General features: G+C 39.8%; 2 protein-coding genes across 2 annotated transcripts in view; one reads left to right on the forward strand and one right to left on the reverse strand.

Annotated features, from left to right (window-relative positions):
• Positions 1 to 232: 232 nt before the first annotated feature.
• Positions 233 to 7,703, forward strand: LOC104459821 (replication factor C subunit 1-like; the record flags this gene model as incomplete). The annotated part of the gene is made up of 11 exons (XM_010080577.1): positions 233 to 347; positions 814 to 902; positions 1,835 to 1,972; positions 2,381 to 2,476; positions 2,654 to 2,752; positions 3,188 to 3,342; positions 3,458 to 3,575; positions 4,501 to 4,646; positions 5,101 to 5,314; positions 6,408 to 6,599; positions 7,163 to 7,703. Coding segments are annotated over 11 exons (1,458 nt in total), but the record flags the coding sequence as incomplete, so codon positions are not given.
• A 1,364-nt stretch (positions 7,704 to 9,067) lies between these two features.
• WDR19 (WD repeat domain 19) overlaps positions 9,068 to 15,334 on the reverse strand; it is a 42,644-nt gene continuing 36,377 nt past the window's right edge. The window contains exons 31-35 of the mRNA XM_010080576.1: positions 14,925 to 15,006; positions 14,168 to 14,318; positions 11,797 to 11,920; positions 9,924 to 10,000; positions 9,068 to 9,182 (exon numbers count right to left, since the gene is read on the reverse strand). Coding sequence (XP_010078878.1) covers positions 9,068 to 9,182; positions 9,924 to 10,000; positions 11,797 to 11,920; positions 14,168 to 14,318; positions 14,925 to 15,006 — 549 coding nt within the window. The remainder of the gene's footprint in view (positions 9,183 to 9,923; positions 10,001 to 11,796; positions 11,921 to 14,167; positions 14,319 to 14,924; positions 15,007 to 15,334) is intronic.

Genomic DNA, 15,334 nt, shown 5'->3' on the forward strand with positions numbered 1-15,334 from the left:
CTTTTTCAGGAGTATCCATTCCATGTCTGGTTATAAATATTTTTGGAGTGGGAGAGAAGAAGAGTATAAGGGGAGAAAGGAATCAAAGCCACAAATTATGAAAAATTATGAAAATGGTGTTGTAAAAGCTTTCTTCTGTAACTTTGAAATACTATTTCTAATTCTGAGTATGTGTATACTCTTTCACTGATGTGTGTTCTCATTTTTTGTGTGGTTTGTGTGTTTGGACTAGGAACTGGGGTATAGCTATGTGGAGCTGAATGCCAGTGACACTCGCAGTAAGAACAGTCTAAAGGAAGTAGTTGCTGAATCGCTTAACAACACCAGCATCAAAGACTTCTGTTCTGGTATGTCTGTGGTTTGAATGAGGATTTTTCTTGTGTTAAGAGTCCAGTTACAGGAGGGACAGAGCTTCCTTATTACACAGCAGTGTTAGAAATTTAACTTGTTCGTGACGTGGAGGGATCTGGCTCTAATAGGGACTAGTTCATTTAGTAAGCTGTTTTATTTCATCTTCAGTTGTAGAATTAAATCCTGCTATTTGTAGAATCAGTTGTTAATCTGCACAAACGACTCAAGAACTCTGCAGCTGCTGTTTAGTTGCATGGGACTTGTTTCTTGGAAGATGACCTAAGGTTATAGTCAGTTCTATTGTATGAACATAGATTAATGTGATCAAGTGGCAGAGCAAGAGGTTCACCACCACCTCAATTGTCTAGGATGGGTTTACCTGACCTACAAAGCATGGGGTAGCTCTCTGAGCAAGACCCTATTTTATTCCCATCTCATTTTCTTGTCCATATTCATTTTCAGGCACATCCTCATCAGTTAGCGGGAAACATGTATTGATCATGGATGAAGTGGATGGTATGGCAGGCAATGAAGACAGAGGAGGGATTCAGGTGAAACTGCTGTAGTTATTAGCTAATGCCATTGCTAAGAGTTCATACCATATACAGTACATAATATTTCAAGCCAGTCTACTGTCCTCAACCCACGGTCCGTAGAAACTCTCTGTAGAGTACAGTCTGTCTTTGTGTAAGAAGAATTATGTTATTGATAGAGGGGGGGAAAAAGATACTTCTGTAAAAGAAATGTGGAGTGGTGAACTTGGGTGTGTGCCCTTCAGATGTTTATTCCTGGACAGGTGAATTTATCATAAGGTCTCTGCAGCTCACATCTTTGTGGAGTGGGAGGTTTGTCATCTGACTGGGACAGTTGCTCTCTTCATCAGGAAGTAACACTGAGTAAATAATGTGGCATAGGCAATATTATACTTTGTTCTCCTTAGCAGCTCCAGTTTTAGCTTCTGAAGATTTCCTGTGGTTACATGCAATACCTTGACAATAAAAGGCATACAGATCTTTAGCTCAGATGCAGACATTGCAGGAGTATGAAATTGAACTGAACTTCGCCTTCATTAGGGCAGGCAAAGTTTGTTCTAGTAAGTCAAATAATGCTGAAGCCTCAGGGTTGAGCTCTTTGGACAGGGAAGAAGTCATCTTTACTTCTTCATTGTTTGTGGCAGGGTGCAGTGAGAATGATGTATGCTCTCTCTGGGCTTAGGCCAGGTCAAATTTGCCTTTGGACAAGTCAATCTTGTTCTGCAGGTGGACAGCTGTACTCTAGGCTATTGATCTTAATTGGAATGGCAAGTGGAAAAAGTAGAGGGGCTAGGTTTTCACCTTGTGGGAACACGATTACAGTAGGAGGAGTTTTATAGACTTGCATCTGTCAAGGATCTGATTTAAGGCAGATTAATGCTGCTTGGTGTGACATGTTAATTGTCCTCTGAGGTATCTAATGTAATTGTTGTAATGTGTTTAAATCACAGGAATTGATTGGTTTGATCAGACACACAAAGATACCCATCATCTGTATGTGTAATGATCGCAACCATCCTAAAATTCGTTCCTTGGTCCACTACTGTTTTGATCTTCGCTTTCAGAGACCTCGTCTAGAACAGATTAAGGTAAGAAGGCTGTGGCTGTATGGGTTGCGCTGAATTACCATAAGTTAACTTTTGACTTCATGTGGCAGAATTCATACAGAATTGGAAACACCACTTAAAACTTAATGGATCATCTTAGTGAGTAACTCTGCTTTTCAGAATGGGTTGTCTGAGTTTTTCTTCCCAAAGAATGAAGTATCTCAAAGCCTTTCAGATTTTAGAAGTCTATCTTATATATATATCCAAATTTTATTTTTTAAATGATCAATGACAAGGGATGACTTATGTTTGAGAGAAAAATTTAAATTATATGTGGTTTAAAAAAATGAGAAAAAGATGGTAATGCTCTTTCATGTGTCAGTGTGTTCTGTAGGGGGAAGAAGTCACAGGAATTCTCTAGTGACAGTTTCTCAATTGTGTGTATTACAGGGTGCCATGATGTCTATTGCGTTTAAAGAAGGTTTAAAAATTCCACCACCTGCTATGCAAGAGATAATCCTGGCAGCAAATCAGGACATCAGACAGGTCAGCACCCATCTGGCATCAGTGTCCATTCAGAGAGCACGTCATGTACAAGTCCTTGACTTCAGTGTAGTATTTGAACAGTATTATTATTTTTATACAGAGAGATCAGGTTGTTTTCTGCTCGAGTCTTCCATTTAAGTGCTCTTATACTACCAAATTGTCTGTTTTGTTCTTTAGGTTTTACATAATCTTAATATGTGGTGTGCAAAAGATAAATCATTGACTTATGATGAGGCTAAAACAGATGCCAGCAGAGCCAAAAAGGATATCAAACTGGTAAGTGTAAAATCCTGGATTGGCTTTTACTGTCATATTCCGATACAATCACTAGGCTTTATAAGCATCTTCTGAACTAAAGTGCTGACAGACTAGATGCAGGGAGCTGTCAAACTTGCCACAAATAGTTGAAGAGAATCCAGGACTGGGTGTATATTTTGATGTACTGGTTTCTTGTGTAAGATGCAATTATGAAGTTCATACTTCTCATCCCGAGTCCTTTGTTTGGGAGATAATTCTCTTAATACCAGAAGTAAAATTCAATTCTCAAAACTGGTAAAGCACTAGGAAGGAAATAGTGAACATTGAACTTCTACTGAGGAGTCCATATATTATTGGGTACTATCACTACAGTAATTTTGTTGATATTATGCTGTGTCTTCCTGTTTGTGTTGACCTGCAACCCACTGACTTCCTGAAATATCATTTACTTAGGGCCCTTTTGATGTTGTCCGGAAGGTTTTTGCTACTGGAGAGGAGGCTTCTCGTATGTCTCTTATAGACAAATCAGATCTTTTCTTCCATGATTATTCCCTAGCACCTCTCTTTGTCCAAGAGAACTACGTACATGTGAAACCAGCTGCTGCTGGGTGAGTTACTCCATACCCTACATTGACGTAGGCTTTTGTGTCAGGGAATAAAACTAGACTAAAATTTATCTGGATATTTCTGCTTTGTAATAAAGTCAGTTTCATTTTTTTCCAGAGGAAATCTGAAAAAGCACTTGGTGCTCTTGAGTAGAGCAGCTGATAGTATATGTGATGGTGATATAGTGGACAAACAAATTCGTAGCAAGCAAAACTGGAACCTTCTTCCGACACAGGTGAGTGCTTAACGCTCATTTTATGTGCTTCATGGGTGTAAAAGACTGATCGCTTGAAATTGATGTTTCAGTATAATTTTATGACCTATATGGTTCTTACTTCATGTAGTATTCTGTTCTGCAGCAAGTAGAGCAGTTTCCTATATTCATATTGTTGAACCCATGCTGTATCATTAAATGAAGTCTTCTGAAGCTTGACCCTTCTTTATGAAGCACAGGAGCACGTGGCATGTTGTCACTTCTGACATGCAGTTCCAAGTGTACTCAGTTTTATGTGCTTCCTATCCCAGCCTCTCACTGGGCCAGTATTTCTCCTAAAGCACAAAGGACTGAAGCTTTGTGCTGTGCTTTTAATGATCACTGAAACATTGACAAGACTCGTGCTTAAAGAGGGTTATGACTGGCATCAGAGATGTATCACAGATTAAGTTGGAAGAGTGTTCTGGTGGTCATTTAGTCTACCGCTCTGCTTAGCTCAGGTCCAGACAGGTAACTTGCTTAGGAATTTAGCTGAGTTTTATGTAAATTCGTGGTGTTCTTTGGAAATGTCTCCTTCACCATGTCCGTCTGCTGGAGACTACAGCACTTGTTTGTGTGAAGTCAGCTGTTTGACTGCAGTCTAAACTGGACATCAGTAATGAACAAGGGCTGTTTGTATTTTTTTTAATGGCTTTTAAAACCCAGATAATTTCACAGGTATTTCAGAACATGGTAACAAACAGGGCAGTACAAGAGAGCAAGCTGTAACCTAAAATGGGTAGAACAGAAACAAGCAACCAAGAAAGAGTTCTCTTAAAATGAACTGTTTCCACTGTGGAACTGTATTCACCAACCCCTTTCATGGGGACAAGTAGGGTAGTATGTCATGGTGTCAGTGAGATTAATTCCTTGGGATTTGAGCTGGGTATGTGTCTTACTTTTTCAGGCCATTTATGCAAGTGTTCTCCCGGGGGAGCTGATGAGAGGTTACATGTCCCAGTTTCCTGTCTTTCCCAGCTGGCTGGGGAAATTTTCATCCACAGGCAAACATGATCGTATCATTCAAGAACTGGCAATGCACATGAGTCTCAGGTAGTACTGACTTTCCTCTTCTGGATTATAATGACACAGATACTTAGCTCTCGTTTAGCTTGCTACCTACCATTAATTCATTGCTGTGCTTGGCACAAACTTTGTGTATATTCTGTGAATATGCTCATATGTTGTTGGTGACACTTTCTTAGCACTTAATTTGAACAACAATCAGGCTGCAAATACTTGTAGCGGTACTGAGAGTCTTTTTTTCCCCTGCTGTTGCTGTTTCTCAGTTATGGATGTGTTTCCCCAGACTGTTTCGTGTTTGAATACCTTGCACTGGATCATCCCTAGTGCAGGAATTGCAAAAGGAATGGCACAGTACCACTTGCAGTTAACTCTCAATGCAGCTGATTAACCATTTGCTGAGGGCTTGCCTACAGATTGCTTGTGTTTAGAAGTGAGTAGTGGTGGTTGTACAGATTTACTTACTGCTTGCAATTTGACAAAGAACCCAGACATGCAAGAGGACAGTAAACATGGAGTATTTGCCGTATTTGCGGGATGCGCTGGTCCAGCCCTTGAAGGACCTTGGAGCAGATGGTATAGAAGAAGCTATAGCATTCATGGACTCTTACTGCTTGATGAAAGAAGATATTGAAAATATCATGGAAATAAGCACATGGGGAGGCAAACCCAGTCCTTTTTCAAAGCTGGATCCCAAGGTAAAATTCACTAGTGATTTTTTTTTTTCCTTATCTTACATGTCTTTAAAAAGAAATCCTAGAATAATAGCTGTGGTATGGATGTGCTGCTGAAAGGCTGAAGTTGGTGCAGCTGCAAATTAAGTGTTTTATTAACTGTACTTAGAGACCATGGTAGTCTTTGCAAATCAGCTGTCAAAGATACTATTAAGGATCCAGTGCTATGTGCTAAAACATAGTCAGGCTGTGCTTCATTCAGCTGTCTTATCCTGTTGTTTCTGGTGTGAAGGATTACTGGGAGTTGGCTGTGTCTGTGGCACAGAAGCGGAACACAGAAGGGACAGGGAAAGCTGGTACCTTTCTATATGCAGGGTCCTGGCTATAAGCTGTATCACCTTCATGCATAGCACTGCCTTTCTTACCTCTTATGAAAGAGGAGGGATGCACAACCGTATTTGTTACGGTGTAGGCACTGAATTAAGAGGTTGGCCTCCAGCTTCTGGCTTCCACAGTCCAGTTAGACTGAACTGCCAGACTTCGGGGGACTTTGTGTGGTGCTCCCCTAGTATCCCTCTGGGGCTAGTCCACTTGGAGACTTCAGTGGTTGGGACCCTCATCTGGTACAAGGGTGAGCCTAAGCTCAAGTTCCTGCAATAAACTACGCAGGTGTGAGATCTGAACCATGATCTCCTCTATCCCAGGTCAAGCGCTCAGGGAGAGAATAATTGTCTTTACTGATACCTAAACCTACACTACTATTGGGTTTACACCTAGTCTGAATATGCTGCCTTGGTGTGCCAGGTGTTCAGTGCTGCTGAGGGTGGCTTTTGTGTAAGTGACTTGGATTAGGTGGCAGCAGAACAACAGTGCTGAAATTATTGGAGGCCTAAGTGAGAAACGTCTGAAGATGCACTCTGAGGATGATGTGGGACTTGCTTAAAATGAGCCTTCACAATACAGCTCTTAGATGCTTCCTGTGTCCTGAGATAGTCTTCTACAAATTTCTGATCCCATCTTCCCAAAGGAAGATGTGGAGTCTGTAGCCAAGAGTTGGTTAGCTAACAATCTGTAGTTCCTAAGCTGGTGCTCATTGTGTTTCCTTCCAACCTAACAGGTCAAAGCAGCTTTTACACGTGCCTACAACAAAGAGGCACACCTGACTCCATATTCACTTACTGCTGTCAAGACAAACAAAAGGCAGTCGGGATCTGCAGTGACCTTGGAACTGAATGAAGACTTGAATGTGGAAGAGATGCAGTCTGATGAGGATGAGCAAGATACTGTTGAAAGTGATGCAATGATTAAGGTGACAGTTTCCTCAGTGTTAAACTACCACACTAAACTGTTTTCTTGTTTTTAGTTACTTTCTGGGACTTGTGACATCATCTGAATGATTTAAAAAAAAAATCATAGTACATACTGAATACATAATCTCTCAACTTTAAATTCTGAGCTAGCAGTAGTGTGAAAAAGTCTTATTTCCATGCATTGCCTTCTGCTTGAATGTGGACCAAAGTCAGACATTGCTATAAACTCCATTCAGGCAATACAATTCAAAAACTTAGTAGTATTTTAGGTGTTGGTGGGGACAGCACCATAGGTCAGGAGTAGCCACAGGCCTCTGCATGGGGTTATCACAGATGGCAACTCCAGTAATATTCTTTGTACGTATTGCCAAATCAGGGAACTGTGGGTCAGCCCTTAAGACTGAATATTGTAGTTTGCACTCTCCGTGTCATTTGAAAGCATGATTCCTGAAAGAGGCGGGGAAGAGAAGAGACGGCTTTTTCTTTTAACACTGATTGTGTTTTGACTTATGCTTTTGTCAGGTTGCAGTTGGATTTTAAACTGTCTGTATTCTGTTTGTAGCAAAAAAAAGTGAAGTCTTCGAAGCTGCCAAAAAGAGAGAAAAATGAAGAAACAACGAAAAAGGAAGGGAAAAGAAAAGAGAAGACAAGACATTAAACAGAGTAAAATCTTGCTCTGGATGCAGCTTTGCTTATCTAACTTCTGTTGGGAACATTGAACAGATCCATTGGTGGAGCTGGGAAAGTAGAACCAGTGTGTTGAAAATGCTCCTCTTATAGAGGTGATGTAGCCACTGTACTCTCTCACTATGCAGTGCTGTACTTACTCTTAACGTGCTACAACGTTACAAGCTATAAATATCCTTGTACAACAAACACCAGGGTGCATGAACATGATGAAAACGTGATGCTTAGTTACCTAGCATTTACGCTAAGTCTTCCTAGAACTTCATGGTTTTTTAAAAAATCCCTTGATATTATGTGGTGAACTCTTGTAAATAATAAGTGATTCAAAAAAGACCCAAAACTAAACTGCATATTTGTACATGACAGAAATTAAGCAGTGTGTAAAATTACAATAAAATGTTTCACAGGAGTCTTTTAAAATTTTGTTTAAAGTTCATGGAGTGTTCTGTCTCCCTCTCTTTTCTTCCAAGGTTCTAGCCTTCCTGCATGTACAGGATGTGGTTATATTCTGACTTCTCTTTTGTTCAGTTAAGAACACAGAAAAGCAGGAAGGGATTTAGTTCCAAAACCTGAGGAGCCTGTACTTATGGGTTGTATCTTTAATCAAAACCAGAAAGGAATTCTTAAAGAGTAAGAAATGTTTAATAGAAAATACTCATAAAAGTTCAGAACTGATGTTGAAAAAGAGAACAGTAGGGTTGGTTGGTTTTGGTTTTTTTTTTTTGCCACTCATAACACAGAATGCCCCTTGGTTTGTCTTTGGTACAAATAAAATGCAGATTTTGCTGGGTAAGAATTATTATAAATCTTTTATTACTATAATAAAACAAAGTACAAAATTTATCAAAACCTAAATATTTACAGGCTATCACAAAATAGAGGTGATGTGGTTGTTGTTAATCCTAGTGGGGAAAAGATGTGTAATGTAGTGATAGAGCATTCCTTCCTGCTTTTGCTGGACAACACGTGCAGTCCTGAAAATAAACAGAGGCAGTCACATCCCAAGGTATATAGATTGTGATAGCAAACTACAAGACCAGGAAAAAAAATTAACAAAAATAAGGTTGGGGTATATATAACTTATATAATCACTTGTGCATTACTATGACCTATAGTTAAGTTTTCACATAAGGTGTTTGCAGTAGTAAATCTACCTTCAAATGTCAAAATTACCGAGGAACTCTGTTAACTCATTTTCTGTTACCATTCCTTTACCAAAACCAAAGCCTTGCGTCTAAGTGTGTGGTACAGACAGAGGAATAGTCTTGTTCTTTGCAATATTTCAAGCCAATAGTGTGTTGCTGTTACCCTGTGATATATTCTTATATTCTGTTAAACACGGAAGCTAAGATCATGTAACCTGCATTTTAGATCTGTGCCTTCCAGTTAACATATATCTTCTACACTTGAACACTTGCTGGTAGATCTGTAGAAGGATTTGATGATGCGGACATCTTCAAACTGTTCTCTGTGCTACTAAAGCACAACTGGTGTTCAGGAACATGTTGCAGAGGACAATGGGATCATAGAGGTAAATGGTTTAAAGTCTCACAACTGGAAAGAGTAACAGCCAGGTTACTTGCAATAGCAAAACCTCTTGGTGTTTGCATGCCTGAGGGCAAATAGGCGATACAGCTGAGCCTCAGTTAACTGAGGGGGAAGAGCCAGGCTGTATGTTTGATTCTTGAACACTGCATTTCCTTTGCTGGGAAGAACTCCCACTGTCTTCTAGAATGACCCCTGTTAAGTGAAAAATACAGGCTCTAGCACCTACCTGAATTTATTGGTCCACATCTTCTGGTCTGAGGTACTGGGTGCAGTCATTTATTTTCTTAAGATGAACAATGTTAATCCTTTCAGAACACATGGGACATGTGTTTTCAGTCTGTAACATGCTGTGACAGTTTTAAAAAAAGAGTGACTGGTCACATGGTAATTCTGACATTTTCAAAGGAACAGCTGGGCCTAAGGCAGAAAGCACAGAACAAAGTTCTGACCTATGCTATGTAACAAATGCAGGCCAGAGCAACGGCTGCTTCTGGCTAGGCAGAGCAAAGGGTAGTTTGTTCATTTTTAACATATGAGAACTAACATCATAAGAGGAAGGCTGCTGCTGTTTGCACCGGCATGAAGAAGATTTACTAATTAGAACATATACAAAGGGGCTTGGGCTGGACCATGCAGTTTCACAGTTCCAGACTCTGCACAGGGTTATCCAATCCTGTTCTCCCACAGATGATTACTGGGTACAAGAGATTATTGCTGCCTTAGTCTGTACCCAATACTCTGTGTGTGTGTTGCTTGTTTTGGTGACTGCTGCTTTGCCTGTATTCGCCCCGCCCCCCTATCAGGTCTTTTTCCTGGAACAAGCTGAGAACTTATACAAGCCTCCCATCCTTCTTCATTACTGTTCCTGCCCTGCATCTCTGGCCAAGTTCTTTCTTTACTATAGTTTTTGGTCCACTTTGAACCATATTCTGGGAGTATGTTAGATGAAACTACCAAGGTAAGGGGGATTCCTCTTCCACAGCCCCCATCCCAGGCTGTTAGATGTTTTTAACACCAAATGAAACAGTTTGTTGCTAAAATATGAACAAACATTGGAGTTCCATCACAGAAAACAAATCCCAACTTACTTCTTGAATTCTGAATAGAGGGCAGGAAAGTCACAGTGTGGGCAGACTGTCCAGTCATCTTGTACCATATGCCGACCCTGCATACAAAAGCCACACATAATTAAATGGCATGTGCTGTCCTGGTACACTGGGCATTTAGTTCTGTAGCTGTTACTGTAGAACTCAGTTGCTGAGACTTTTTCAACGATCTTGAGGAATTAACTAAAACCATAATAGTGTTACTGTGGTTTGATTACTGTGTAAATTCTGTAACTAGAAAAGGGGCTCTTGGTGAGATGCTGCATTTTCAGTATAATCTGCATTCCTGTTTTAAAAAGAGAAATTAAGAATGTATTAAATTACAATTTTGAAAAGTCTTTTAGTTTGGCAATTCTACAGTGGCATTTGTTGATCCATGTCTGGTGATTGTACATAAATCTACTGGGATTTTTTGGTGTTGCAAAATAGATTCAAAAAGATTACCCCAAAGCTACATCACTGGAGCCCAGGAGATCCCCTTCAAGGCTGTTAAGTTTGTGAGCACCGTGACTGCCTTACACTTGCCTCTTTAAACAGAAGTTAGATCTTCTGTTTTGGTATGGTTTACTCATTTGCTTTTCATACAAAGGATTCATGTGTACCTTTTCACTACTATAAAATGCAACAGCACCTGGAACTATATTGAGAGATTTATGTTCTAATGTGCAACAGCAGACTGTTTTGACACTGACTCTCATAAGATATTTGGAAATGCTGCATTCCTAATGATGTTACAAATACCTGTGATGTGAATGAACTATAACCAAGACAGAACCTAAATAAATAATATGAAGTATACACAAATTATTGCTTGGCCCATAAAGCTATATTTAAAAGCCTTGGGTTTTTTTGGTTAAGATAATACTTCTAAATTAGACTGGTCATCTTATTCTGTTAAACCAAGAATAAAAAAAATACATAATTGCTATTAATATTTTTTGTAAGACTTAATTTTTTCGTTTTAATAAAGAATGCTAACTCCAACATTTTATTCCTGCTCAAGTACATTTTGATTTTTTTGTAATTCTACTGTGACAAAGCACCTGAACCTAGTAAAAATAAAGTATTAGTTATAGAGTAGCTAACCTCAGTATAAGGATTTTGTACTGATACTGGTAACAGTGGAATACATGGCTCTTCCACTGGGAAATGTACCCCATCCACACCTTTTCAGTACACTCTAAAGTATCATGAAACAAAAATGTTAGAACTTCTACTTTCTGTAAGGATCAGTGATATAAAATGCTTAGGTCACTGGCTGAACCATAACCATAAATTCTGTTACATTCTGGGCATTCCCTGAAACAGATTTTTGAAGTGTAGGGTTTTTTAATTTGAAATCTTGGCAGCCTGGAGTTTATGGGAGGAGAGCCGTGCCCTCCACAAGCTCCTGTACATGGAAGAAGAAAGGGGGACTTCTATCTCTGCCATCATTGCTCTGAGCACTGGAGCGCCCGAGCAAAGGGCTGAGCTGGGAAGGCACCAGCAGCACAGTCCTGTCTGCGTGTTCTCCCAAGTGCACCAACTGCATTGAACGCACATATGCCGGGTGTTCAGGGCAGTCCTGGTGCACCAGCTCCTTCTCTGGAAGCTCAAGTCTTCCAGAACCACTTCATGATTTTACTGTCACCCTTCAGTGCCTGCAACTTGTAGGTGGCAACTAAGGACACTCTATGATAGACAACAACAATGGTTTCACTGATTTGGTAACAGCTTGGAAAAAAACCCCAAACAAACCCACAAACACCTCTAGCTTGAATTTACTAGCAAACCGAAGATGTTCAGATGCACTTATTTTTTGAAGGGAAGAAAAGCTTTGTGTTCCGCACACTGCGGAAATACTGCAGACACTCACAGTTGCAATACAGTAGGGGAGATTGTTTTTACAGCCGGGACACAGGAGTTCGCACTCTGGGAGCTGGAATGCACAATAGGGACAGGCTGTTGTTGGCTCTTCTGCCTCTGTTGTGTCTGGACGTCTAGAAGTAAGATAAAAATGTGAATATAAACCTCAGGTGCTTTGAACGTGAACAAAGATGTTTTACAATACCTTTGATATTTAGCGTTTCTCCTTTTGAGTTATTTGCATACCTTCCAGTTGCTATTTTATATTCTACCCAATAATTCCTTTTATCACCCACAGTTCATCACAATTATGTAAACTCAGAAATAAGTAATTTTTCATCTACCTCGAAACAATACAACCTTTTTAAAGCTATAACAATCAAAATACTTTGAAAGCTTTCAAAACTCACAGTCTAATGTACAGAATATAAAGCTATGGTTTCTCTATTTCAGTATTGTTCTGTGGCAGGAGTGATCACAAAGAATTAAGTAACAAGAAATAAAGCTGGCATCCTGGTAGATTGTAACTTGGCCTTTCACAGGCTCGTTTACATCCAACTGTCTGTCACAATGATGGTTCTGACCTAGACATCACAGCACCTTTTTTTCAGATTTCGTATGTGACCTTAACATTTAATCTTCTACGGAACATTTCTAGAAGAAGAGCTTAGAGTCACTTTTAGCATATTTTCTAATGAAGGGGATACATCCTTTCTAATGGTTAGCCCAGTAACCTTGGAGACAATTAGATGGCTTCCTTCCTTATTTTGAATCTTTGTAGAAAGGCTAGTTTCTCATTTTATTAGCTGGGCAGGTATGTTTTCCTCGCAATGGCCTGCTCCTTTGTCTCCACTTAAGAAATCTGAGGTATGGATAAACACAGATTAAGAAAGAGTCAACATGGCTTTTAACACTGATGTCATAATTTAGAAGCTTACTGGAATGTTCTAGAAATATTAACAAGCAGGCAATAGGGAAGAACTTCACATGAATTTAAAAAAAACGGTTAAAGGATACTAAACAGAACAGGATAAACAGTTCTCACTATACACATCTGTGGTAACCTGCTGCTGTTCTGCATGCTCATGAAATGTAAGTGAAAATAATGGAATGCCACAGCTCGTACATAATATTCAGACTGACAGGGGCCAGAGCCAGCTTCAAAGAATTCCAGAAGAACTTTGAGACCAAGTGATAAGCAAATACAAGAGTAGGGGGGAAGCCAAAGCAAGGCCTATTGGAAAAAGTTTCTACATATAAGATGATGGACTGTGAACTGGTGGTGTTTAGGAGTAAGATCTTGCAATTATAATATATGCTATGAAAACATCAAGTTACTTTAAAAAGTCAAAGCTAATCAAGTAGGGTGGAACAGATACTCATTCTGCTACTACATAAATCCATGGGCTGTCCACATCTTAAATAGTGGGTAGTTTTGGCCCTACCTCCTCCAAAAAGGTTGTAAAAGAGTTTCAGAGAAAGGCCATAAGGATCAGTATCCATAAAATAATAGCTATGTAAGCAGAGAGTCTTCAGGTCATGAAAACATGTGACTAATAGAGAGGAAATGAAGAACAATGGAACTCTATAAAATCATAAGTGACACAGGAAAGGCTAGATCTCTCCCTAAAGGAAAGGTACAAGGCATCACGTTAAACTAGCTAGGGACCATTCTGGACACAATGGGTAATTGAGCGAAGGAACTTCTTGTCATAGGATTCACCTGTTTCTTAAAACTTACATGGCTTCAAGCAAAGAAACTGGGTAAGCTCCTGGAGAGCTTAGAGACTTAATAAATACCTAAAACACCCATATGGGCTCAGCAATTCCCTGAGTCTCAAAATGGTTAGGGGCTAGTAGAATAAATAAGAAAAACATTACATATTCTTGCCCTTCCTTTGGCATAAAAAACTGGCTAGGATCTGTCAAAACAGAACTCCAGATAAAGAAGAAAATGTCAGTAATCCTTCTATTTTATTTGCTCTTCCATTCTTTTTTATCTTAGCCATTTAGTCAGTAGTCTAAATCACGGATGAGCATAGTGCTGATGCTGTAGCAGCTAACAGTTTACATGTACATTCCTAAATAGAGAACAACTAAAGCCGTATGGCTGCACATATGTCTGTATGAACAAGATGGAAACTGTTACTGCCGGTTAGGAAGCATTTTACATGCATGTTGCATGTAAGATTTATCACATCCAAGGGAACAGAAGAGCCCTTAATTTTCAGAGAAGGAGGAAAACAGTCCTTAGCCTTCCAAATTTGAGACAGTGAATTAACATGAAAACAGGACAAAGCCTGTAGGCTTTATGAGCAAAAATGTCACAAATAAAGCCTTGATATTGTGTATATTTGAAAATACAGATTAACACTGCTCACCTGACCATTGCTTCAATTTTCTTTTTGTATCTAAGATCTATTTGATTACGATACTCAGGTCTCATCAACATAGCAGCAAAACTGAAAGCTGAGTTCTTCAATCCTGCTCTATGACACTCAATTACAGTTGAAGTCAAAATTGGCACAATGTCTGTAATAGAAGGAAACAATGATGTCAAATATTTATTTACCAATATTAATGTTGAAAGCCTTAGACACTAATGAAAAAATGACAGTAGTTTCCTTCTTCCTCATGGTATGCAGTCCCACAATTTGTGCAATTCCTGTAACCACATACAAGAAAATCATGGTTTTACCTCTCATTGCCTTACATTTCTGAAGCTCAGCAGGGCAGAAGGAATGTTTCGATTGTAACAATTTCTCCCAAATCTGGCCTGCACTGTTTAAAGTACATTTTTCCATGTACCCAAAAGAGTATTTTTAAAAGAAGATTGAGATTTTGTGATAAAGTCACAGAACCAATCGGTTCATTACATATGATCCTGAGACTTCGTGTGTGGTTCAGGCAGCTCAGTACCGCAGTTTTGGTGGTTGAGGGCAGATTAAACTGCTGGGGAAGAACCCATCCTGGAGGCCGTATATCAAAGAGCTATCCTGTGGAGGATGGCAGAGCACACTGTGCATTTACACTTTGTCGTGTGCCCTACAGGGTCACAGGAGAATGTACCTTCTAAGGCAATGATTAATGAATTGTCCTGCAGAGCACAGCATGCTCTTCTATGCTGTCAGCACTTACGTGATGGGAACTTGCTGATGTTGTTGGCCACACGTATAAGCATGCGTGCTCCCTTCATGTGGTCACCACGCTTCACGTGAGTCTGGAATACAAGAAACACTGAATTAACTGCAGCTTTCAGAGAGTAATTCCTGCAGCCTGCTCTTGGCATTCATCCTTCTGGGGGCTGCACACCCACAGCTCTTTCACCAAACTGAGTAGTGGTGTATCATGCACTAGAGAAAGGACCAGAGACTTCATAGTGGCTCTTTCCCAGAACAGTCCTTCTGGCCCACTATTTGCCTGCTCTTGCCTTGCTGCTCACAGAAAGGGAGGCCAGAAGCTGGCCACAGTCTGAACAGATATCCTGATGGGCCATGGGTTAACTACTAGAAATTATTTGAGTCCCCGCTGCTTAACCTCATTTACAG

This window comes from Pterocles gutturalis, unplaced genomic scaffold (assembly GCF_000699245.1).
Source record: "Pterocles gutturalis isolate BGI_N339 unplaced genomic scaffold, ASM69924v1 scaffold23694, whole genome shotgun sequence".
NCBI lineage: Eukaryota > Metazoa > Chordata > Aves > Pterocliformes > Pteroclidae > Pterocles > Pterocles gutturalis.